The following is a 24,712-nucleotide window of genomic DNA, read 5'->3' on the forward strand; positions in this document are numbered from 1 at the left end:
GATGTTTACATATGATGTTCTCTTTTACAATAATAATATATATATGTATATAAATAAGATGACTGGACCAAAACTGAGACGAGCCGATACCCTGACAACCCTTCGAATTTTACACATTTGACCAACAAAACCTCTCGCAAACCATGGTCACGGATGCTCCTGTCCTTACTGAAGCAAGACTCGACCGCAAAACTCTTGATATACACATACTACAAACTAAACAAAATGGTTTCCACCTTTGCTCGCTACTTTGACAAAACCAACAGCAGGCCGGCACATAGACTCAAAGTCCAAATGAATGACATTAATGAGAAAGAATGGAGTATCAATTTTGATTCACACATAGCCACAGGTCCGGCAGGTTCATTGCATTGGAGAAAAGCCGTTAGCTTCCACATCATTATGATGATAACATTGATTGCAGTGTTAACTGCTGTTGAGGCCGCAGGAATGACCATATTGAAGCCAAGGTGGCTGGTGGCAGTGTTTGCTGAAGCTGCCTCAACAGTGTAATCATCCTACTAGCAGTCTGCTCTGTTACCAGATCCCTACCGGCACATAGGACCTACAGAAAAAGCAATTTCATGTTTCAAGATGGCAGTGGCTATATGTATATTATCCAATAAAGACACAATTCAAGATCTTCAATCAACTATCTAACAGGGGTCAGGGGGCATAAGAGGGTGAAAGACAAATGTCAGTTAAGTACCAAAAGCCAGAGATTGTGGGGTAGATGTTTCAATCACTTCATCGTCAATCCAAGGAAAGAAAATAAGAAGAAATAAAAAACTTGGATACGCCTCACATCCTTGAATTTCAAATGAACAATTGGATCCAACAACTACTGGTTCAGAATTCAGACTGTCTCAAGACTGCTACGTTTTGGTGACGAGTATTATTCTTAACTTGTGGTGAAAGAACTAACCTCAGCAAAAATTTGAACAATTTTTGGAAGGTACTCATTGTTAGGACCCAGAAGTTCTCTGTCTGATCTGCAAGCAGGAAAATTAATTAAAACATAAGACTCAGAATACCTACCTGACACAGAGAGCAGCAATAGATCGACTTCTGTCAAAGCAGGCAAGATGACCTTGACAGATAAAACAGCCATAGCTCAAAGAGATTAACAAATGTTACAAGAATGGGTTAATCACTCCCACTTCATTAGAATGGATATTTTCTTTAACATGTATTTTATCATCAAACAATTAAACCTTATTACAAAAAGGGTCCCGAGTGTCCCTGGATTGAATCCTTAGTTAGAGAGAGGTATAAACTACACCTACGTAACGATTAGGGAACAACTATTTTTGTCCGCTTTCAGCTATGTTGTATGGATGAGCTACCTTGTGAAACAAAATATCATATACAAGTAAGTATCATCTAGAATAGAATCTAGAGCAGCTAAGAAAAAATAAATGAGTGTAGCTATCTTCAATAAATTTAGAAGCTTCATCAAACCTAAACAAAGTAACAACAAACCAAAACTGTATTTCAAGCTCCATTAGAATGTTATAAACTCCTGACCAAGTTAGAGTACAGTAAATGCTGCTCACATTTTTTGGTTGGAGAATTGGTTGAAAGTGGTTTTCAAGTTTTCTTACTTGAGCCTAGGGTCTATCGGAAACATCGTCACAACCTTCACAAGGTAGGATAAGGTATGCGTACACATCATCCTACCCAGACCTCGAAGTTTATGAGAAAAAGTACTTCCCTTTGCTTCAATTTAAGTGAATTGGTTAGAGGAATTGGAGTAAAATTTGTTATGTGAGCCTATTTGACTGGGCTCAGAGTTCAAGACATGAAAACTTTTAAAACTTGTGGTCTTTAATATGGCATAACATCTGTGTGGTTATAAGACATCTACAGAAAATACAAGTTGCAGTAAACCGGTCCAATACCTTTCGACCATTGAACAAAGTTGGTCGTGAACAACCTTGGCTTCAATCAGGTCATCTTTTATAGGCAGGTAATTCAGCCAGGCAGGAATAACCTGTCAAAAGGTCTCGAATATGAGAGTTGAAATCATAACAAAGTTATTACAAGGTTCTCCCTACAACAAGCAAAGGCTATATGTTATAGCAAAATCAAAAACATTTGTATAAAATAAGTGGAGAACACTCTAGAAACTACAAAGCATGTGATTAATACAACACTGAAGTAGTTGATTTCCATTCTCACTATAAGGCAATCATACAAATTGTTTATAAAGAAAGCTCTGTGCCAGTCCAATCACCAATAAGATTAAATTTAAAGCCTCTAACCACAAATTGTTATTAGAAGAAGTATTCCAAACACTTGAAAATGTAATAATAATGCTCCCTTAGCCATTCAATTCAAGCACAATTATCTGAGGCATATCCTGGATAAAAACATGGAATTTTATGCACATTGATAAATAGAAGTTAGGATTTACATAAAAAGTACCTGGGCTGAGTCAATGCTGTCCCGATGAAAATTACAGATCTTCCCTAATGCTGAAACGGCATTATCATAGGCCATTATGTTCTCAGGTTGTACAGCATTTGGATGCCTTAAAACAACATAGAGCCTTGCCAGAGCCTCTGAATAAAAGTAATGAAATGAAGTTAAAGTAGGAACATGTTACACCTGCCACCCCCTCCTACTGCTCCAGAAAAAAAAAAGAAAAAGGAAAGGTATCCAACACCACACAATACCTCCCACTAAAGACTTGAAAGCAGAGCCACCATGTTCTGCACATACACCAAGTCCATAAACAGCAGCCTGGATATGACATTAGTGGGTTTCAGATAAATGAAATAGCAAGTCCAAATTATCTAAAATAAGCCAGAGCCATTTAGCATATACAAACCTGTCTGACATCTGGGCTCTCATCATTGCATGCTTCCAAAAGGAAAGGAAGATATGTGTCATAATACCTAGTTTGCAAAGGAAGAAACAGTTCCATCCAAATTCATATCATAATAGCTCCCCAACTAAAGACAAACATGTACAAAATACACCTACTTTAAAGCTGCTTCTCGGCACTGCTCTGCAACATCATCAAAGATGCAAATTGCTATTCTCCTTTCTTCAGCTGTTTTATCCTTACCCTTAATAGATGCAGGTGGGGAAGTTAATAAAAATGAGACATATGACAAACTAAAAGAACTTACTTGCAAGAGCTACATTAGAAACCATGCGGGACTTACCCACATAGGCACTAGATATGATGAGAGCTCATCGAAGAAGGGCAAGAAAGTTGCCTTGAATGTTTTGATCAGTGTACCCAATATTTCACCAACCTATAAAGATTTCAAAGTGATAAGCCTGATAATGCGAAAGACATGTTTAATGCTAAACAGATCTACCATTCATTCTTGAGAAACAATCTTATGTTAAACATACTTGGTCAAACACTTCTTCTTCTTGCTCATTTTCCTCCCTGAGAAATTCACCTTCCTCGGCATCAAAGTCTTCAGCTTTTGCTCTCTCTGCTCGTTCGCTTGTTCGACTTGAACTGGCCGTGATGACCTGCTTAATCTCATCCACAATGCTTCGGACTTGACCTTCATCCAAGAGTAGTCCAGATATCTGAAGTCCAGAATTCATAATAAGATTAAAATATTAAAGGTCATGAGAAAGAGAAACAGTGAAATCGTACTATATGTTACAAGACGTAATTAAGATTAAAGTGCAAGTTCAACAATCATTCACATCTCTAGTAAATACTTGTCCCCCAAGATGTGTGCTGGCTCTCCCAAGTTTTATGTCCAACTCAACTTTTTTGTAAGTGGCGAACGGATCAGCTTGCTGAGCGCACCTCAATTAATTCCACAAGGTACCCGCTACCTCTCCGGGTAACTCTATGTCCAACTCATATAAACTATAACTGAGTTTATACAAGTAAACTATCAAATATACAGGAATTTTGGAAGTCTAGTATCATTCTCTTGATAAACCAGAATCTTTCATTAATCACACGCCAAAATGGTGTCAAAACTATGTACAGATTGAGATGGTTCAACCACAGTCATTCATCAGATCAACCTACCTATCTCTACAAACAAGTGTTTCTCACTTTACAACAAAACGTATAAATGGAATGAAGATGATCTTTTAATGATTGATACATTTATCTATCAGATAACCTTCAATATCTTTCATTCCAAATAATCCCGAAAATACCAGTGGGGAGTCCACTATCATTATTCCACCAAGACTTTTGCTCTACCACCACTTCTAGCTGTGACTAAACTAAACTTACTTTTCAAGTGCAACAGCTCGATTACACCTTGCTAATTGTCTTGTTTAGATCTCTGGGAAAGGTGTACTAGTAGGTTAAAATTATGCACAATCAATAACTAGTTTATTGTGTGAACACCAGGTTCACAATCGATGAGATTATGGAAATAAATATTCTTGCATTTATTGCTACTGCACTATTTATTCTAGTTCCTACCTCTTTTCTACTTACCATTTATGCAAAAACAGTCAGTCAAAACGACTAATTATTATCTAATTTGAATGAAATTGACTTCAGGGGTTTTCATAAAGCCACTGAAATCACAAATGAGAAAAAGGTTGTATCAATCATTGTTGTGATGAGAATGTAGACTGCGTAACAGCTAATTATTTCAGTATATTGAGTATTTAAAGAAAAAAGAGAAGTTCAATGAAAGCACACCCTACAGAACTTTTTCTTGAGATAAGTAATTCTACAAACCTTATAGCTACGGGCATCCGAAAGAAAAAAGTAACTGACCTGTAGGCACTCATTCAGTGCATCCAACATACTTGCACATATTTCAGTATCAGGCTCCTGTGATGGAGCAGAAATGTTACTAACTGGCAATCCAAAAATCAAAGTATCATAAATTCATAAAACTTATTTTTCAGACGTTACCAATTTATTTATTTTTTAAAGAAGATCAAAAAGTAAACAGCAACACAACAAATAATTAACCAGTTCAAGTCAACCTTATGCAAAGCTTCCACCAAAGCTGGTACTATGTAGTCGGATAACTGCTTGACGTAGGTCTCGTTTCGGCCCTGAGCAATCCCTTTCTCTACAGCTAGTTTGGCAGACCGTAACAGCTCTGGCATGGCTATAACCAACATACAGTAAACTATCAGTAATTTGCAATATTATAGAAAAAACTAACAAACTAGAGGAGAATAAAATAGACATAACAGAAATCCACCTGAAACCGCAGCTTTCCTGACTTCCTCATGGAAATAGAATTTCAGAAGCGGGACTAATGTCGGAGCGACCTGTTTCAAGAATTAGCATACTTGTTTACTCAAAATGCAATACAAGATTTTACTCAATAGCATATAAAACATGCAAGCAATTAGTGATGCCAACCTGATCAATCCATGGGTAGAAACCTTCCTTTAGCTCGTCAGCATAGCAGCATAGCATATTACAAGCTGTAGCTTTCTCCTCTAGGACACTTGTTTTGATGCCTATCCTTTTATCCCCAAGAGTTATGGTCTCCATGCTGCATCACATAAAACTTAGACAAAGGCCGAGGAATCTACAATTCTCTTATGCATTACATGGTGGGCCATACATAAACAAAGTCCTAAAATAGCAAACTAATGAAATTAAATAAAGGTTACAGATTTAATTGAATTCCATAAGAGAACATCAGTTGTTGATGCAAAGAAGCGACCACTAGCATCACGTCTTAGAATTGTAGTGACTCAGCGTCCTCGTCAAAAACTGATGTGAATAACCCTCTTTGCAACTATACTAAACATGGGAATATACACATACCATATCTAGTGGCATGGGGAAGTACATAGCAATTTTACATGAGAAAGCTGTAAGCCCAAAAATATCACATGGCAAATTATTTGTCAATTCTGACTTCTACTCCCCTTTCAACTTTCAATACAAGATTGAATACAAACAATTACTGCAACTTAGAGGAATGCCAAAAACATTCTCAATTATATAGAAGGAAAATTTCATTCTAAAATGTTCACCTATCATCATCTGACTCATCAAGTTCATTGTCTGAATCTGCAGATGATATGGTTACATCAGGCTTAAGTTGAGCAGATTGAAGCAAAGGAGGCATGACTACACTCATGTATGGAAGGAAATCCTGTCCCAAACACTTGCAAAGTCTGGCCCAAGCCTACAATGTAATAAAATAATGTAGTGTGATCATAACGAAAAAATATACTGTGATCATGTCGAAATGAAGCTCCAAGGTTAAAAATCAAGGGATGCACCCACACCTGTAGCATGTAACTAGTAGTTGGGTCGTCCGTCTCCATTTGTGATCCTTGCAATGACATAAGCACTTCCATAACCTTAATGACAACAAAGTTTCAAGAATAAGCTGCATGGTATAATGCTTTGACAATTGGACCAATATGGATGAAAACACGAATGAAGCCACACATCTATAAGGGGACTAGTAGATGCATCCAACCATAGAAAACTAGAAAGTTATAGATTAAATTAAAACTGGAGAACATAGGCAGGAAATATACCATAGACATATGTTTATATTCTCATACTGACCTGCTTTGCGTCATCTCTGAATTTATCTTTGCCAACAGCCATCCCTACCAAACTTATGCACTCCATGGCTTTGGCTCGAAGCATGCGATTAGATTTGTCTGTTGCATTTACAAGGATAGTTTTCAAATAAGGCATTACAGCATCATAGTACTTTTGGAAGTGCTCCTGTAAGAACATCACATATTAGCCATTATACTCCAAAGTGGACTCGAGATATTATTCAGAATAACTGCAACAAGGTAATACCTGGGATGAATCAGCGACAGAAGCCAAAGCAGTTAATGCTCCCTCTTGCACCATTTGTTTTCCATTCTGCATTTCAGAAGATATAATAAGTAGGATAAGAAACTATAAGTTTCGCGCACTAGTCAGTGATTTTATAATATGATGTTCTCTCATGTCAAACCTGCAGAAGTACAAGAAGTTTGCTAACTATTCCATCTAGATAAGGTGTCAGAATTTCTGGTGTGCAGTTCTCACTGAAGTTGAGAACAGCTGATGCAGCATGTGCCTGTGAATATCCCAAACAGAAAAAGAAAAGTTACTGCTGATGTTGCATGCATCTGAGGTAAATATTTAATATAGTTCCTTAAACACCCTTGTTACTTTAGAGTAACAAATATCCAAATAAATGAAGTACAGTATACCATTCAAAAGCCAAGACAAAAACTACATTATCTCAAGAGGTTTATTTTAAAAGCATTATCTAACATTCTACATATCCATAGATATACATGTCACAAGACTATTTTTTTTTTTTACCCTCCCCTAGGAGCTCCCACCCCTTTTGCTTCCTTGGTGACTCAAACTCGCAACCTTCGGATATTTTTGAGCAAAAATGACCATCCTCATTAATTGATCAGATATGTTAACATATACTCCCTCCAGTGCTTTTAACTTGGGCACACCCCTTAAGAAATCTAGTTACTCCTAGAAAGTAAGAAGTATTTTTACTAACTTACCCTTAATGAAATGGTATATTTAATACAGTTTCTTGGTTACTTAAAGACCCACTAATAGGGATAAATTTGGAAGAAAACAGTTACTTACAAAATGAAAATGAAAAGGTAAAAACATCATGTATATTGGACCAAAATGAAAAGGCAAAAACACCACTTAATATCGACCGGAGGGATAGATAATAAAGAAATCTATCATTCTAAATTTGACCAACCAAATATTATACTAGAGTAATATATATTTTCTTTTCTTTTTTTGATAACTGAGAAATCCCTCAGCGTAGACAGTTTGAAATGAATAGATAATGGTCCAACCCTCTACCCTTATCCCCTTAAATACCATATGCTCTTAGCACTAGATCAATGCCCTGGGGGGTAAAGTAATTAATATGAGTATTATGATATTATCTTCTGCTACTATTTAAAACACATATTTTACGAAGCTACAACATCTAACGTGGGTTCACCATACCACCAGGACAAACCTGTACTCGTGGGCTTTGAAAATCATCCATCGCTGTCGCTAGTGCTGGCAATACATGGTTATGATATTGAACCTGCAAATCTGGACCCAAGTCAGTTGACAGCTGGCCAATTGCATTAACAGCTGCCCACCTCACTCGAGGATGATGATCCTGGAAAGAATTGAGAACCATGTTGACCACTTGCTCCAAATTCTTAATCATCACCTGTCAAAGGAAATACGGCACAGTGTCGTAAAAAAAAACTAGTTAAAAATCATAAAAGAGTAAGCAGAAGTGTTCAATTCAACAAACAAACATTGGTTGAGTATACAATCCAACAATTGGAATTAAGCACTATTTGCTTTGGTGATGGATGAGTTGACGCGGTCTATTCAGGAGAAGGTCCCGTGGTGTATGTTATTTGCGGACGACATAGTACTGATTGATGAGACGTGGGACAGAGTTAATGCGAGGTTGGAGGTGTGGAGACAAACGCTTGAGTCCAAAGGGTTCAAGTTGAGTAGGACCAAAACAGAATATTTGGGGTGCAAATTCAGTGATGCGTTGGAGGAGGCAGATGTGGAAGTGAGACTTGCCACACAGATCATCCCTAAGAAAGAAAGTTTTAAGTATCTTGGGTCTGTAATCCAAGGAAGTGGCGACATCGACGATGATGTCACACACCGCATTGGGGTTGCTTGGATGAAATGGAGGAATGCCTCTAGAGTCTTGTGTGATAAGAAAATTCCACCTAGACTTAAAGGTAAGTTCTACAGAGTGGTAGTTAGACCGGCCCTTGTTGTACGGAGCGGAGTGTTGGCCAGTCAAGAACTCACATGTTCAGAAAATGCAGGTTGCGGAGATGAGGATGTTGAGATGGATGTGTGGGCACACTAGGAGTGATAAGATTAGGAATGAAGTTATCCGGGAGAAGGTGGGAGTGGCCTCTGTGGTGGACAAGCTGAGGGAAGCGAGACTGAGATGGTTTGGACATGTGAAGAGACGGTGCGAAGACGCCCCAGTGAGGAGGTGTGAGGGGCTGGTTGTAGAGGGTACGCGGAGGGGTAGAGGTAGGCCTAAGAAGTATTGGGGAGAGGTGATTAGACAGGACTTGGCTCAGCTTCACATTACCGAAGACATGACTCTAGATAGGAAGGAGTGGAGGTCGCGTATTAAGGTTGAAGGTTAGTAGGGCTAGCGTGTTGTCGTTTCTTGCGAGGGTATGGGTTGTTAGCGTGTGTAGTAGTCTTAGCCTTGCACTTGCAGTTCTTGTCTGTGATACCTATAGCCTTATGTTGTTTAATGCGTTTCACTTCTCTCATTGTTCTATTGAGGCTACTGTCTCCTCTGTTGATTATTTACTATCTTTCTTATTGGATGGTATGTTTTATACACTGTTTTCCTCGCCTTTAACTTGGATTTGATGTACTTGAGCTGAGGGTCTTTCGGAAACAGCCTCTCTACCTCCACGAGGTAGTGGCAAGGTCTGCGTACACTCTACCCTCCCCAGACCCCACCTAGTGGGATTTCACTGGGTATGTTGTTGTTGTTGTTGACAAGCACCACCGCAGGAAACGACTCAACACACCAAAAGTAGTTATACTGAACAAATACTCTACCCATCCCGAAAAAGGAAAGGCAGGCTTTGGAGTACCAGGTCAACATTGTGTGATTTAAGACATAATTCTTTGACTTTTCTTTTTCTTTTGCAGAAAGGGGTTAGATTTCTGGAAACTACATTAGAAATACTTCAAAGCATAATTTTTTATAGTTGTAAACAATTTAAAATGTTTTCAAAAGTAGTAGTCAGAGACTATCTTGACCCTTGAAGTAAAATGCTGAAAGCAATAAATGACATGCAGCAAAATATTCAGTTACGATAGGGTATGTAGGACAACAAAAATATAAGTGCACGCATACAATAACGCATCAAAAGACACCAAAACCTACGAAACAAATTCAGTGAAACTGTTTTTAAATTCATAAAGAAAAGGTCTTCAATAATTATCAATCAACTAGTTGGCTATAAGAATCAATTTGTCCTTTCTCAATCCTCACAAATGTTGTTCTTTCCTACTTTCAGATGGTAAATTACTCTACATATTAGGGCCCATTTCACTAAGACTTAATCTTTAACATGAATAAACAAAGTAAACAAGTTTCTCATTGGTACCTTTGAGCAACCTTCGGCAATCTGAGCAAGGGCAATGAGAGCAGCATGGTGCTTCTGCCATTCGGGTGCAGCCAAGTAAGCCGGCAACTGTTCTGAAGCAACAGGAACAATTGTGTTACCGCCCAGTGCAATGGCTAACCTATCCAAACACTCCTGCCCTACACTATAATTACTTGTTTCCCCTGCATCCTCGTGCTCAGCTTCAGCACTATGCCAAAGAACTTCATCCTCCACATCTAACAACATCTTCATCAAAATAGCAAACAACCTATTAATAAACTGCGGCAACTTCCTCATCATTCCTGGGGCACGTTCCCTGGCCTCAGTCAATGTAATCACAAATTCAATAGCCAAGTGCCTGGTCCCCTCTTCTAGACTCTCTGCCTCGGCTATTTGCAACATTGCCCCTACAACATCCACTAGTTGTCTCCTCAAGAACCTAGGCTCAGTCCCTGCTAATTCAATCATCAATTCCAACGCTTCTTGTGCTGTAGCCTCTTGACCAAGGTTCAAGGCCTCAGTCAAGGTACTCATCATCCCAGGCAATAGATCCTGAAACCTATCCCTCTGGCTTGCGATGGCTAAACACTGTATGAAATTGATTGCAGCACTTAATGCAGCGATCCTGACATCAGGATTGGAGGAATTATTCAAGTTTTGCAGGAAAACTGAATGCAAATCCTTTGTATAGGGAACCAAAATGTCACCTATATACTGTGCCAATTGAGCAAATATAAAAAAAGCAGATTCCTGTAACTTTGGTGAATGGCTAGTAACAGAGTGAAACATGAATGGCAATATTTCAGGCCATTGATTTTCAGGGAGAATAGATGAAGCGAGTTCGGAAATGGTGTCACATAACTTTTTGATAATGGATTTAGATTGTTCATGTTGGATACATGTAAGTAGGAGTGACTTAATAGAGGACTGGGTAGAGTGTGTGAGTTTTGGCCAGATGAAGTCGTCATCCCGAGTAAGCAACTTTCGGAGGAGTATAGCTGACATAGCACGGGGCTCGATATGTGGGGAGGTGGTGAGAAGGTTAGCAAGCTTGATAGCGAGTGAATTGGGATCATTCTGCTTGATGAGGTTGAAGATTGACTCTGCTTGGGATCGTTGTTCGTTGGAGGTTGACATGAGATGTGAGATTAGAGTTTCGAATGGTGCCGGGTCGGCTCCGAGTATGGCCGCCACTTGCTGCTGAGTTGACTCAGAATCCATCACTGATAGATAGATAGATAGATAGGGTTGCGACTTCCGAGAGAGCTCTGCTCTGCTCTGCTATGGAGGAAGGAGTGGTGGCGCGGGGGTTTTCTCTCTCACACAAACGTCCAAATGGATATATAGCAGCACGTAAATGGAGAGGGAGAATTTGGAGGGTTTTCGTCTTTGAAATATCAGGCTTTTTTTGAGTTATCAAACAAATGGTCTCGATAATAAATAATCCGTAAATGTTTTATTTAATTTGGTAAGTATTGTTTATTTTATTACATATTACATAGTAATAAATGCTTAAAACTATATAGAATTTGAACAATAAACATATTTGTCCTAGATGAAATAATATACGGGATTTCATGTATGATGCAAATTGTTATAATATCAAGTAAGATTGGGCTAACTTTTTATTGGATAGATATCTCAATTAAATCAATTTTTATTCAATACTTGAATGTGTTTATTTGATGTATTATATAAATAGATGAATATAAATCTTGATAAATCTAATCAATTACTTGTTTCAGAATTTTTCTTTTTGTTTTTATACCTTCGTAATATGTTAGAAAACTTGAAGGCCCTTAAATTAAATCTCTCAATACATTCTCACATACGAGTGTTAATAACTTTTTTATTTTAATGTATAACATTAATCAAGGTCCGAAAAAATATTCTTGAATATTATATTATATCGCATAAAAAGTTTCATTTTATATCAACAATTGATTTGATGTGATGGTGTAGTTATTTTTTTCATTTCTTGTTTTAATTTTACTTATAGTTTAATAATTTTATATTAACATTTGTATCCTGCTTTTTTATAGGTTTATTAATAAATAATAATAATTTTGTTTTATTATTCAAGAGGGTCAAAATAGATATATAGGTGCCCCGTTCAACGTTTGCCCTAATAAAGCTCCAATCAGCTCAATCTCTACTGTCACCGCCGCTGCAAAATTCTTGTTTGCCGCAGGTATATCTCTTATCCTCTATGTGTATTCCTCTAGCATGTAATATTTACTCGCAGATGTTCTAGTTAGGGTTTCTGAAACTTATCCTTTATTTTCCTACGAATCCAGGTCGTATCTTTTGGGGTAATTCTATTTCATCTTTGTTTTTGATTGTTTGCTTTGCTGAAAAATGATGTTTTTTTTCGAAAAGTTCCGGTGGTTAGGAGGATTACATTTTTTTGTTGTGGATTACCTTTACATGCTATGCCTTTTCAATTCCTTGTATAAGACCAAAAAAATGTTCTTTTTGCAGCTATGGATGTCTTTTGATGTTGGAACTACTAAGCAATTTGAGAATGATTTGTTTTACTTGTGCTCTTTTTTTAGCGTTTGAATCTGATCCTTTAGTTGTTGTGAAAGAATTTGTGTTGTGTTGAGAGTTGTTTTAGTAAATAAATAAAGAGAATGAAAGAATGTTTGGACAATCAAAAAACTATCTTTATAAAAAGGGACTTAAATAGTCCGGGACCCCCCTGAATTTGGCACCTTTTATTCTGTATTCACTAAAATGTTGTTGGTCCTAATTACCCCCTCAATGTGGTATTTTGATAGCCTTTTTAGTTTGTGTTTTCCAACTTAATTGTGTTTGGACCCCATAAATAGAAAGAAAATGCTTTGACTCCGTCTTGTTCTAGTTTGAGAGGAGCTTGGACCTTTATTACATCATGTCTCTTGTTTAATAGGTGGAGCCGATGGAGAAAAATGAAGAAAAACATTCTTATGATTACTAGGATTGTGATAATCATTTTATACCTCATCATAAATTATATTAATACTGCTATTATATGCTTATGGGTACATGCTAAATATAAGTTTGGCGAAGGTCGGGTATACATGCATTTTTTTTTTCCCAGGAACAAAGCTTCTTTACCCTGATTATACTGGTTTTTGGATGTTTTATCAAACTGAATATGTTTTGATTGCTATTTTTTGGTGTGACATATATTAGTCTTCTAATCCGATGAACTGATGATAGATCTCGACTAATCTGGTGAAAATGAGGGGAAGAAGTTACAGCCCCTCACCCCCTAGAGGTTATGGAAGGAGAGGAAGGAGCCCAAGCCCCAGAGGGGGTCGCTATGGTGGTCGTAGCAGAGATGATCCGACTACTCTATTAGTGCGCAATCTTCGCCATGACTGTCGGTATGCATTTTGTCAACATTTTATTCTTGGAGCATACCAGACTCATTTTCTTTTAGCTCAATCTGTAAAGCTGTTTTTTCTTTGTGGAGAAGTGATTGATTACATGCTTGTAATGGATGCTGTGTGCACTAAATTAGAAAACATGCATAGGATTTTTGTCTTGGGGACACAACATGGGTCCGAAATAAGATTGAAGAATGTTGGCCGTATGAAATCTATTCTCTCTTTGTAGCCATCTGTAGGGACTACTTACCTTCTTCTTGCCTTTCTGAGTAAGAGCTAAAATTGGTCCTAATAAACTGTTACAATTCCTATGATTAATTCAGTTACATTATGTTAGGTTTAGGTGTTCCATGAATTCTTGCATGTAGCATGTCGTTCCACTTACTTTGCTGTTTGTGTGCAGGCCAGAGGACCTCAAAAAACCATTCGGGCAAATTGGTCCTGTCAAGGACATTTACTTGCCAAGGGACTATTATACTCGGTGAGCTTGTCTTGCATTGTCTTTATCTACACAATTCTTTCCCTCCTTGAAAGAAGAAGAAGAAGAAAGAAAGGGAGGAAGAGAGATCTCATAGAGAAGTGATGGAGTTATTCAATTACATTCATATCTTTAGATACTTTGTCCTATACAGTCCAACATATTGCCTTTCATCTTTTGGAACTAGATATTTTATATTTTTGTTTTTGAGAGTCAATTCATTAAATTAAGTTTGACTAGGGATGGCAAATAGGGCGGGCGGTTGGGGGACAAACCCTCATAACCCACGGAGACTTTAATCCGGCCTGCTCCGCATAGAATGATTCATTGTTTTCAACCCTCCTTGTGCTCTGCCCCACTTAAAACCCACCCACCCACCCCCGCATAATTTGCTATTTTTTTTATAAAAAAATAATTCACAGAAGATGTTTTGAAGAATGGAATATAGTCCTCGAGTTAAATCTCCTCTCCTAAAACACCCATTAATCACATTATTGATGTCCAAAGTAAACCAAGTGCTTCAGCTTTTATTTTATTTGTTACCGTCGTTTTCGAAGCTACTGTATCCCATAAATATGTCATAGCCCCCAAGGCCTAGCTCAAGTGGCAAAAGGTGGAGGATTTGTGGCTTAGTTCGCAGGTTCAAGCCCCACATCATGCAAAGTGAATCCCGGTATTTAAGTGGAGAATGGTAGAGGGGCGGGCCCATTATCCACCGAGTTTAGAAGGCTGTGATTGGTCCAAATGGCCGGGTCATAGACGGATTTCTCAGTTATAAAAATAAAATAAAAATATGTCATAATTCTTCATAGCTTGGGCAATTGAAGGGGTAGCAGATGTGTTCTTTTTGATGGAAGTAGCCAAGGGAAAAGCTTGGTTATGCCATGATTGCACATTGTATAATTGTTTATTAGTTTAAGCTCACGTAACGCCGTAACGATAATTGATGTCAGTTTCTTGTGGAGTTGAGTGTGTGTTGGTCTTTGTACGCCTAAGAAAGTTCAGTATTAAAATTTAATTTTTTAGTATTTTTCTTTTTCTTAAACCCGCAACCCACATCATTGTTGAAACTATTTGAACCTGCCAAGGCTTAACCCATAGCTTTAAACCTGCCCTGCCTAGTTGCCATCCCTACGTTTGACATAGAAATTTCTGTTGGCTTTTGTTTATTTTTTATTTTGTATTGGGTTCTGTTGTTTACTCATTGTTATGTCATGTTGGGTAACACTTAATTAAAGTTGTTGAGATGTAGCAGTGATACTAAAGAGTTTTGGAGACTTCAAGTAGTAAGAGTTCTGTTGACACTTTCCAGTAGTAAGAGATGTAGCAGTGATACTAAAGAGTTTTGGAGACTTCAATCAAGTAATAAGAGTTCTGTTGACACTTTCAAGTAGTAAGAGAGCTCTTGACAATCAATGAAGTAGTAAGAGTTCAAGGTGATGTTAATGGTAGTGAAGATTGGAAGGAATATGGATATATCAATAGAATGTGAAGATTTCAAGTTTTCACGTCTTGAAGAATTTCAAATCATCTTTTAACTGATACATGAAAGGTCAGCAGCCATGTGCTTGCTTCTGTGCTTATCAAGGCGTTCCAATTTTATGGGGATTATTTTAGGTTTGTTGTTTTCGGGCTGTTTGAAAATATTGGAAGTATTTAGGCAAGTCTCTTCTTACTGCACACTTTTTTTTCTCAGAAACTAATTTGATTTTGACTCCAAATATATTGGTTTTTATTCTAATTGTTGGAGTGAGTTTACCCGTCAGAGGTTCCTTACAATTCTGAAACTCAAACTTGCTCCTGTCATTATTCTAAGTTTCTAACTAAGATATTCAAATAGCCCTCGAGTTCTGTAGCTTGGATTAACATCCACTCGCTGAATTGTACTGTAATTTGATTATGTCTTTAATACATTTTCTTGTGTTCCCTCTTCTCTTGCTTGTCCTTCCTCTTTTACTTCACAGTGAACCACGTGGTTTTGGATTTATCCAATATCTGGATCCTGCTGATGCAGCAGAAGCTAAGTATCAGATGGATGGTCAGGCTTTCCAAGGTCGGCAACTGACAGTAGTTTTTGCTGAGGAGAACAGGAAAAAGCCTCAAGAAATGAGAGCTAGGGAGCGTGGAAGGTAGTTCTTTCTACTATGTTTGCTCATTTTTGAATTCTTTAGTTCACTTGTGTCTTACTTGAACAGTAGTTTCATGTGGTTTAGTTCCGAAAATTGGTTGTGGGAATTACTATCTCAAAGGAGGAATTTGTTTTGTCTAAAAACAAAAGGATTAATTTGTTTGTGTTTTGGATGTTCTCTTTTAGCCAGTCATTTCTGTTGCTCTATCAAATTCTTGGACAATAGAGTTGTAAAGCCTCTGTTACATTCTGTATTTTTCTCATTATTAAGTCCTTGTTTTTTCAAATCATGGATTTTAATGAAAATCGATGTTTAAGTTTTCCAAATGTCTAGTTTCTTAGTCACAAATTTATATGTTTATTCTATTTTAGTGCCTATAAGGATTGTCATACTTCTTCTTTCCTGAGATGTTAACACTATGATGTACCATCTTGCAGTGGTAGGGGTGGCCGCAACTATGATCGGAGAGGTACTCCCCCTAGGTACCATAACTCTCCTCGGTATTCACGATCTCCACCTCCCCGCGGCCGTGATTACTACTCTCCACCTAAGAGAAGGCAATACTCAAGGTATGCTTATTAGACACAAATGTGATATAATTGAAATTTTGTGGTGATTGATGGAAAATGAACCTTGCTTGCATTAGATCATTGTGAATGACAGACTAGCTCTTAATCACTTAGAGCATCTCTCCTAGGAATCAATATTCTGGTTTGTGAAGATATGTTGCCTCCGGTTTCTTCCTACACTGTGATTTCTTTTGGTTTTACCTTTTACTCAAACCTTATGCATGTTTGACTCTAGGAAGTTGATCTGATAGCAAGATGGATCAAAGTGAGGGTAAATTTAAAAGCTTCAACATTTCCCTAGTCTGCTACAGCTAGCTTGAACTCAAGCATTAAAACCCCTTCCCGTTTTCAATTTGTCAGCAGTATGAAGGGGAATAGCCTTTGAGTATTGAGAATGAGAATGTTGGGAACATTGTCTATAGTAAGTGAAACCTGCTTTATTGATTTCTTAGGTAGGATCAATTACTTTCCAAAAAGTTTTCAGAACTCAACTCACCTTTTTTTCTTATCTTTCGAATTTTATTTGAGCGTTTGGGCGAATTCTTTGCTTCTCTTATCCATAGAATAGAAACTTGCTGAAACTAAGCCATATTTGCAACTTCTAAACATGTGACATTTCATATAAGTACTGGAGTTCCTTGGTTAATTATTTAGTCTGGATGTAGTTGCTCTGATTTGTGATATGAATATTTATCTCCTTCTCTTGCAGGTCTGTTTCGCCTGAAGAGAAAAGATACAGTCGTGAGAGATCATATTCTCCTCGTGGTGGTCAGGGAAGGGCATACTCACAATCCCCTCCTAGGGAGCAGTCTCCACCATTCAATGGGTCAAGAAGCCGCAGTCAAAGTCCAGTCAGGGAGCATTCTCCACCTTATAATGGTTCAAGGAGTCGCAGCCGGAGTCCAGTTAGGGCACGTTCTCCAGTTAGGGGTCACAGCAGGAGGCAGAGCCCTAGTCAAGGCCATAGTAGGAGCCCTGATGCTGTCCATTATTCCAGGAATCCTGACCATGACGTGTCCCCGAGACACTGAAGACTCTCCTCTTGGTTACGAATGCTGTAGTTTGAACAACATGATGTGATGTTCTGTTTAATTAGTTTTGTCATGGAATTCAGCAGTTGCATGTAGTGACAATCCATATGGATTATTTTACCGACTTGCTTCTTTTGCTTGTTTGTACTTTATTAGTACTGATGGATATGGATGACAACATTGCTTTCTCTTCATGTGTGAGTCATTTGACTGATGTTCTTTAGACTGCGTATATTGCAATTGTTGCTTCTCTTCACTTGGATCATGCGCTTACAATCTGTTTGGTTTGACCAATTATTTTGCCCGTACTGTTTTCTCATTTTTTTGAGTTTAATTTAATGATTTCCGATTTACATGTACTTGTATTCTTTGAGCTATGTGGATGAAATATTTTGAAGGGAAAAAAAGTTGAAATACAACTACTCTACGGATTTAGATATTCGAAGTATGACTTGTTTTAATTAAGCACTTAAAGACACGACAATGACTCATTTCATCGGAAGTAAAATTCATTTGAAACTGATTTCACAAACAAGTTTGTGAGGAAAAAAAAGGCTACTATTCTGAATACGTTAATCACATGTTCCAACTAACCTTTTCTTACTGCTAACCTTCAAAAGTAGGTGCCAACCCCTCTTAACTCTATTATCACGGTTGACCTGAAGTTACATAAACAAGCACAAGAGGATAGGAGATAGGAGAAAGAACATTTGAAGGGAAATTTTGAAAATGGGAAAGAGCATAAGTGAAGTTGGGATGGAAGATTTAGTAAGAGCAGGAGTAGGAGAGGAGGAGGCTAAATGGTTGATGGCAGAGCTGAAAGCTGCAATTGCTAAAGTGGGTTTCTCTCAAAAGGAGTTATGGCGTGAGGTCACTGCTCGGAAATTGCTCAAACCATCACACCCACATCCGCTGCACCAGCTTCTTTACTACTCTGTTTACCATAACTATCACAATGGCCCACCTCTCTATTGGTTCCCTTCTCTGTAATCTCTCTCTTTCCCTTTATGGCTTTTCATTAAAAAAAATCATCTTTTTCATGTTCTATGATTATTGGGTTGTGATGGCTAATTACTTGGACTAATAACAGCTGTAAATTGTTCTCTTTCTGTTGTTGTCATTTTGACAAGTGATGCCTGTATGTCAGGTATTTAGTTGAAAACGAAACTGAATGTATGTTGAGGATCCATATAGCAGTTGTTATCCATCATATTCTGAAAATTGTATTTGGCTTGCTTCCTATGGATTTCCAACTTATTGTGTTTACTACTGTCCATTTAAGTGATATGTTTCGTTGGTCTTTTCCCTGGCTAGACACTTTGGATCAAGGAAGAGTAACCTGACTCCATTAATGGAGAAAACTTGAAGACAAAAAAGTTACTATCAAACAGTTGAAATTGCACTTTTTGTTACATTTTACACAATTTTAGCAGTTATTAGTTTTTTCTGAAAACTTATACGATGTTGCTTGAAAGTGTTTTAGTTATAAAAACTTAGTTTTTAGAGTTGCATATTTGTTAAATCTCAGCTGATAAACTGCTATCTCTATGCAGGAATGAATCTAGATACACAAATTTGGGCCGCATAATGGACACTCATTGTCCAAAGCTTTTCAGAGCATCATACGAAGACCCAATCTCGAGTTTTAAAGAATTTCAGAGGTTTTCTGTTCAGCATCCTGAGGCAAGTTCTTTTTTCAATTTTAACTTAGAATTTCTGGCTGCTGAGATTTTATTTCACATTCTGTTCATACTTGGAGCTTATAATTTGAGAAGTTTTTCAGATTTACTGGTCAATTGTTTTAAAGGAACTTCCAATTCACTTTCTGGAAGCCCCTAAATGCATCTTGGATTTTTCTGACAAATCAAAACGTGGAGGAAATTGGCTTCCTGGTTCAGTTCTAAATATAGCCGAGAGTTGTGTACGTTCGAGCAATTACAGCAACAAGCAGGATGATTGTGTGGCCATTGTATGGAGGGAAGAAGGGAACGATGACAAAGAAGTTAATTGCATGACATTGAAACAGCTGAGAGAACAAGTAATGTAGGTTCCGACTCCACATTGTAATATCTCTTCATTCTGTTCATATTTGGATGAATGAAGTGTATGTTCGCTAATTGGTTCTGGTGAAAGTAAAGTCATCTACTAATTAAATTGTTCTTGTGATTCATCTCATGCACTATACTCTCGTCTTGCATTTGATGTTATGGATACAATATATTTTCCTGCCTTTGGTTTAGGTTTTCTGATACTATCTTCAGGCAACATGATTTGATTAGTTGTCGTTCTGTAAAAATACATTGGCATACGTCCCTCTACATGCTCCTTTCTTCTCATAATAACTCTTTTCTTAATTGAGAAGACATTTTAAACTCATTATCTCTTCCACAGGATGGTTGCAAATGCACTGGATAACATGTTCTCAAAGGGAGATGCAATTGCCATTGACATGCCAATGACTGTCACAGCAGTTGTTATTTACTTGGCCATTGTTCTTGCTGGATATGTGGTAGTATCAATTGCTGATAGCTTTGCTGCACAGGAGATTGCAGTCCGTTTACGAGTGTCTAATGCTAGGGCTATATTTACACAGGTACTTCTATTTTCTAGTGAACATAAAATGTTAAACCAAAGGAGTTCCCTATGGAGGAGATAGATGGGGACACTTTCCAGAATATTTTCTGCATTGAAATGTTAACAATATGAATCCATCAAGAGATGGTTTTTCTCTGCCTATTTAGCAATTAGTCCTAGGTGTTCTTCACTAGATTGGCCTTTTCCATATATATGTTTTTTTTTCCTTTAGGTGGCAATCTCTAAAATTCTTCCTTAACTAGTTTTCAAGGACATGATATTTATCTCTCTCTATATCATGTCAGGTCTGTAATCCCCTAACCGTTTGTTAATGTCTTACACCCCTGGTGTAAATCTTCCCTTATTCCCTTTTGAGTTATGATCAATCAGACAATGATACAGGATTTGAAGTTCCGCAGACATACGAATAAGAAATCTCTGGCTTCCAGTTTATGTTTAAAAAAGACATTCAACTTACAAGACCATATTTTGATCATGAATTATGAAGTTTTGGATGAATATTCAGCTTTATTATTGTCTATGAGTCTGTTCTAGTGTGAGTTAATATTGTAATCTAATAACCAATAAACGAAAGTAAATATTGTCTAGTTGGTGACATTAATCTTAATATCAGTAGAGCTATTTAACTTGTGTATGATTATTTCTAACATCTAAGCTTTATGAAAAATTTAGGATTCTGTAGTGCGAGGAGGCCGAAGATTCCCCTTGTATAGGTAAGTGACTAATGTTATGCTGGATGGTAAAATTGTGAAAATGCACACAAGTTACCTGCATAGTGTCTGTCTTTGGTTGGGTATAGAAAGTTGTGAAAGCCCTTCAAGGAAGTGATGAGAAAATTCATCTTCCTCCCAACCAAAAATTACGCATTCTTCAGCATGCAAGAGAAGAAAGAACAAGAAGTTAACGGAAAAAAAAAGAAGACAACGGCAAAATACTCAGTCGAAGTTCCACTAATAAGGAATTAAATAAAAAGAAGGGAAGGAAATTCAAATGCCATTCCTCCAGCCATTGATTTTTGTATCATTTCACCCTTAAAGAAACAAATATATTTGCTCTTGAACTATGGCGGAGACATAGTTCTTTCATGAACATAGTGAATACATGGTTCATTCTCTCAAACTCTTGCAGTCGAGTTATAGAAGCTGCTCCACTTAAAGCTATTGTAATTCCTGCAACTGGGGAGGATGTACAAGTTCAACTAAGGAACCAAGATCTTTCATGGAAGTATTTTCTTGCCGGTGTCAGTCACCTTCCCAGGTAATATAATGACTTCTTTTCTTCAACAACATTTATGGTGAATATGTTCTCTAATTGATAAATTATTGTACTAGTGTTTATGACCCTGATGATGGTTCAAAAATCGTGAATCTATCTTGACAATATATAGCACTTTTAGCGGCAATCCAGGGTTATGCTGGATTTGGTCTTTTATTCCCAACCTCCTCAGTTCTCCAAGGATGTCTAAATTTTGCAAAATTGTATAAATAATTGCTGCAAGCCTGCGACTATCAAATAATATCTTTATTTACCCTTGATGTAAAAATTTAAGCTTTGATTATTTTTTCTTCTCTGGCAGGCCAAATTGTTATTTTCCGGTTTATCAATCCATAGAATCTGTTACCAACATACTATTCTCATCAGGAACGACAGGTAAATTGCCCTTGCTTAGACTACATAATTTATTTTTGGCTGTGCATTTTGTGTAGCTTGTTGATTCGGTTGATTGTTTTGCCTTTGTCAGGAGATCCGAAAGCAATTTCTTGGACTCACCTGTCTCCCATTCGATGTACTGCTGATTCATGGGCTCATCTTGATATTCAATCTGGTGATGTTTTCTGCTATCCCACAAACTTGGGATGGGTGATGGGACCAGTTCTACTGTACTCCTGCTTTCTAACTGGTGCAACTCTAGCTCTCTATCATGGATCTCCTCTAGACCATGGTTTTGGGAAATTTGTGCAGGTGATCGACTGAATCTCCTATGCAGAAAGAAACTTTTATCTTCATATTCATTTAAGGGTCTACCAGACCTATACTGAAATCTTTATCTTTTGGTGAATGTTCGAGGCCATTAAATGTGTTGGCTATGTATCTCTCCGCAACACAACTTCCTATAGTAGCAATTTTTACTTTGATCACATTTTGTAAAAACCTAATTCAGCTGAGCTTGTGTGTCTAAATTTTATTTATTCTCTCTACCCGCCATGTGTTAGTAGGATGCAGGAGTTACTGTCTTGGGGACTGTTCCTAGCTTAGTGAAGACTTGGAAGAGTACTGGGTGTATGAAAGGCCTCGATTGGACAAGGATAAGGTACTCCTTGAGTTAAAAAGCTAAAGATATATAAGACCGATTTGTCAGTGGGACAATCTAACATGAAAGCATCTGCAGGATGTTTGCTAGTACTGGAGAAGCCTCTAATGTTGATGATGACCTTTGGCTTTCTTCAAGGGTGTACTATAAACCCATTATTGAATGTTGTGGAGGCACAGAGCTATCATCATCTTACATTATGGGAAACCTTCTTCAACCACAAGCTTTTGGAGCATTTAGCTCTGCAACAATGTCCACAGGATTTGTCATCTTAGATGAAGATGGGCACCCTTATGTTAGAAAACTTTACGGCATTTTAAATATCTTCAGTTTATTGAGAACTCACATGTTTTTTGAATCCTTTGTTATTTTAATTCCTGGATGTTCTATTCATAATGAGAAAATATTTTTTTAAACCTGTTTCCAGCCAGATGATGAAGCTTGTGTTGGTGAAATTGGCCTGTTTCCTACCTATATGGGAGCTACTGATAGATTGCTGAATGCTGATCATGAAAAAGTGTACTTCGAGGGAATGCCAATATACAAAGATATGGTAAGCACATGTCGTAGAAAAGCAGTTTTCTTTGTCGGATTTTCCCTACAACACTTAGCATTGTACTATTGAACTATGTGAAATTGAATTAATTGTTGATTGGCTCATTCTTTACTTCCTAGCTTCGGATATGGCCTTTTATGCTAATAAGGTTCATTTCTAGAGAATGAAATGGTTCGATCAACTAGGCATGATTTTTCATGATAATTCTGACAGTTGACTCTCAAATTCTTTTGCCAAACAAGAGTAAGATGGTTGACTACAGATTGCAGATGATAGACTCAAAACTCAAATTCTTTTTCCATATTTTAATGGGATAAGTTGTGTTCTGTTGACTAGCTTTTAATTAAGTAACTTGATCACTTTCATTGCTGTTATAACTTATACTGAAGTCCCCCCCCCCCCCCCCCCCCCCCAGCAACTAAGGAGACATGGTGATATCCTAAAGCGAACTATTGGAGGTTATCTTGTTGTTAACGGCAGAGCTGATGACACCATGAATCTTGGAGGCATAAAGGTACTATCAATTCAAGTTTGCTAGTAGACAGCACTAGAAGATGAGAACACAAGACAAATTTATAGTCATGTGTGCTCAATGATTCTGCAGCAACACTCGAATGAAATCTTCTTTTGTTTACGTGCAGACAAGTTCAATAGAAATTGAGCGTGTATGTGATGGTGCTGATGAGAGTGTCCTTGAAACTGCTGCAGTCAGTGCTGCCCCATCCAATGGAGGTCCAGAACAGTTAGCTATATTTGTGGTTGTCAAAGAGGGGATGAATATTTCACCAGACACACTAAAGAAAAGATTCTCAAGAGCCATTCAAAGCAATCTTAATCCTTTATTCAAGGTTTGTACCTTTCCATTCGGCTATCGAAGTATCCTCTATTTGGATTGGATTGAGAATTTGTTAAATTAGAATAGAAAGATATACAAACAATCACTTGATTTTGTTTATGTATCATTAATAGGTGAGATGGGTAAAGATAGTTGGAATGTTGCCTCGAACAGCTTCAAATAAGTTGTTGAGGAGAGTTTTAAGAGAGCAGTGGAAGCAACATATTCAGATACAGAGTAAACTTTAGCTCAAATTTGCAAAAACAGGTCAAGCAAGAAGATATGATGTATGTTGTCATTATATTATGTAATAATAATAATAGTTTATACTTGAAGGGAGAAAAGTTCACTACTTGACTTTTCTAGAAAAAACTCATGTACGTAAAGACATAAAATATGAAGAGAATCCTAACTAGTATTATCTCTCCTTTCCTTCCTCCTTCCCCTCTTGTGTACTAGTGGTTGGTTGGACACAGAAACTTGCGGATTATATTCAAAACAGAAATCATGCAATCAAGACGGCTGCTCAGTTTCTCCTCCACCTCGTCGTCATTATTATTATTATTATTATTATCAACATCATTATATTTATCTCCACGAGTCATGACAATATTTTCCAAATTCTGAAATTCTTTTTGGTGTTTCATCTTGCCATGCATGATAGCAATAAATAGTTGCAGATGCTTGATTTCCTTGCCATCCGAACCCATTATCCAACTCTATTTTATTTATAAAC

General features: G+C 37.4%; 3 protein-coding genes across 4 annotated transcripts; 2 read left to right on the plus strand and 1 right to left on the minus strand.

Moving 5' to 3' along the window:
* Nucleotides 1–70: 70 nt before the first annotated feature.
* On the minus strand, nucleotides 71–11,325 carry LOC125828578 (uncharacterized). Its single transcript, XM_049507887.1, has 20 exons — nucleotides 10,099–11,325; nucleotides 7,947–8,150; nucleotides 6,909–7,013; nucleotides 6,749–6,814; nucleotides 6,503–6,667; nucleotides 6,214–6,288; nucleotides 5,956–6,110; nucleotides 5,330–5,465; nucleotides 5,166–5,235; nucleotides 4,942–5,069; nucleotides 4,727–4,783; nucleotides 3,370–3,555; nucleotides 3,174–3,266; nucleotides 2,989–3,074; nucleotides 2,834–2,900; nucleotides 2,679–2,745; nucleotides 2,428–2,564; nucleotides 1,902–1,993; nucleotides 926–992; nucleotides 71–565 (listed from the first exon to the last, which is right to left on the minus strand). The coding sequence occupies exons 1-20, from the start codon at nucleotides 11,317–11,319 to the stop codon at nucleotides 401–403; spliced, it is 3,342 nt and encodes a 1,113-aa protein (XP_049363844.1). The 5' UTR covers nucleotides 11,320–11,325; the 3' UTR covers nucleotides 71–400.
* A 913-nt stretch (nucleotides 11,326–12,238) lies between these two features.
* Nucleotides 12,239–17,937, plus strand: LOC125828698 (serine/arginine-rich SC35-like splicing factor SCL30A). Of its 2 annotated transcripts, none has more exons than XM_049508037.1 (6): nucleotides 12,239–12,289; nucleotides 13,303–13,469; nucleotides 13,876–13,953; nucleotides 15,915–16,079; nucleotides 16,517–16,648; nucleotides 17,358–17,937. In XM_049508037.1, exons 2-6 carry the CDS (start codon nucleotides 13,324–13,326, stop codon nucleotides 17,677–17,679), a joined length of 843 nt encoding a protein of 280 aa, XP_049363994.1. In that variant the 5' UTR covers nucleotides 12,239–12,289; nucleotides 13,303–13,323; the 3' UTR covers nucleotides 17,680–17,937. The 2 variants fall into 2 exon arrangements, with proteins under 2 accessions (XP_049363994.1, XP_049363995.1); XM_049508038.1 differs by having other exon boundaries at nucleotides 16,523–16,648.
* A 441-nt stretch (nucleotides 17,938–18,378) lies between these two features.
* On the plus strand, nucleotides 18,379–24,270 carry LOC125828579 (probable CoA ligase CCL12). Its single transcript, XM_049507888.1, has 14 exons — nucleotides 18,379–18,665; nucleotides 19,233–19,362; nucleotides 19,463–19,722; nucleotides 20,071–20,272; nucleotides 20,947–20,987; nucleotides 21,403–21,531; nucleotides 21,851–21,924; nucleotides 22,016–22,236; nucleotides 22,491–22,585; nucleotides 22,664–22,880; nucleotides 23,013–23,138; nucleotides 23,557–23,655; nucleotides 23,783–23,989; nucleotides 24,111–24,270. Exons 1-14 carry the CDS (start codon nucleotides 18,409–18,411, stop codon nucleotides 24,222–24,224), a joined length of 2,172 nt encoding a protein of 723 aa, XP_049363845.1. The 5' UTR covers nucleotides 18,379–18,408; the 3' UTR covers nucleotides 24,225–24,270.
* The last annotated feature ends 442 nt before the right edge of the window (nucleotides 24,271–24,712 follow it).

This window comes from Solanum verrucosum, unplaced genomic scaffold (assembly GCF_900185275.1).
Source record: "Solanum verrucosum unplaced genomic scaffold, falcon-dt-bn FXZP01000273.1, whole genome shotgun sequence".
Taxonomy (NCBI): domain Eukaryota; kingdom Viridiplantae; phylum Streptophyta; class Magnoliopsida; order Solanales; family Solanaceae; genus Solanum; species Solanum verrucosum.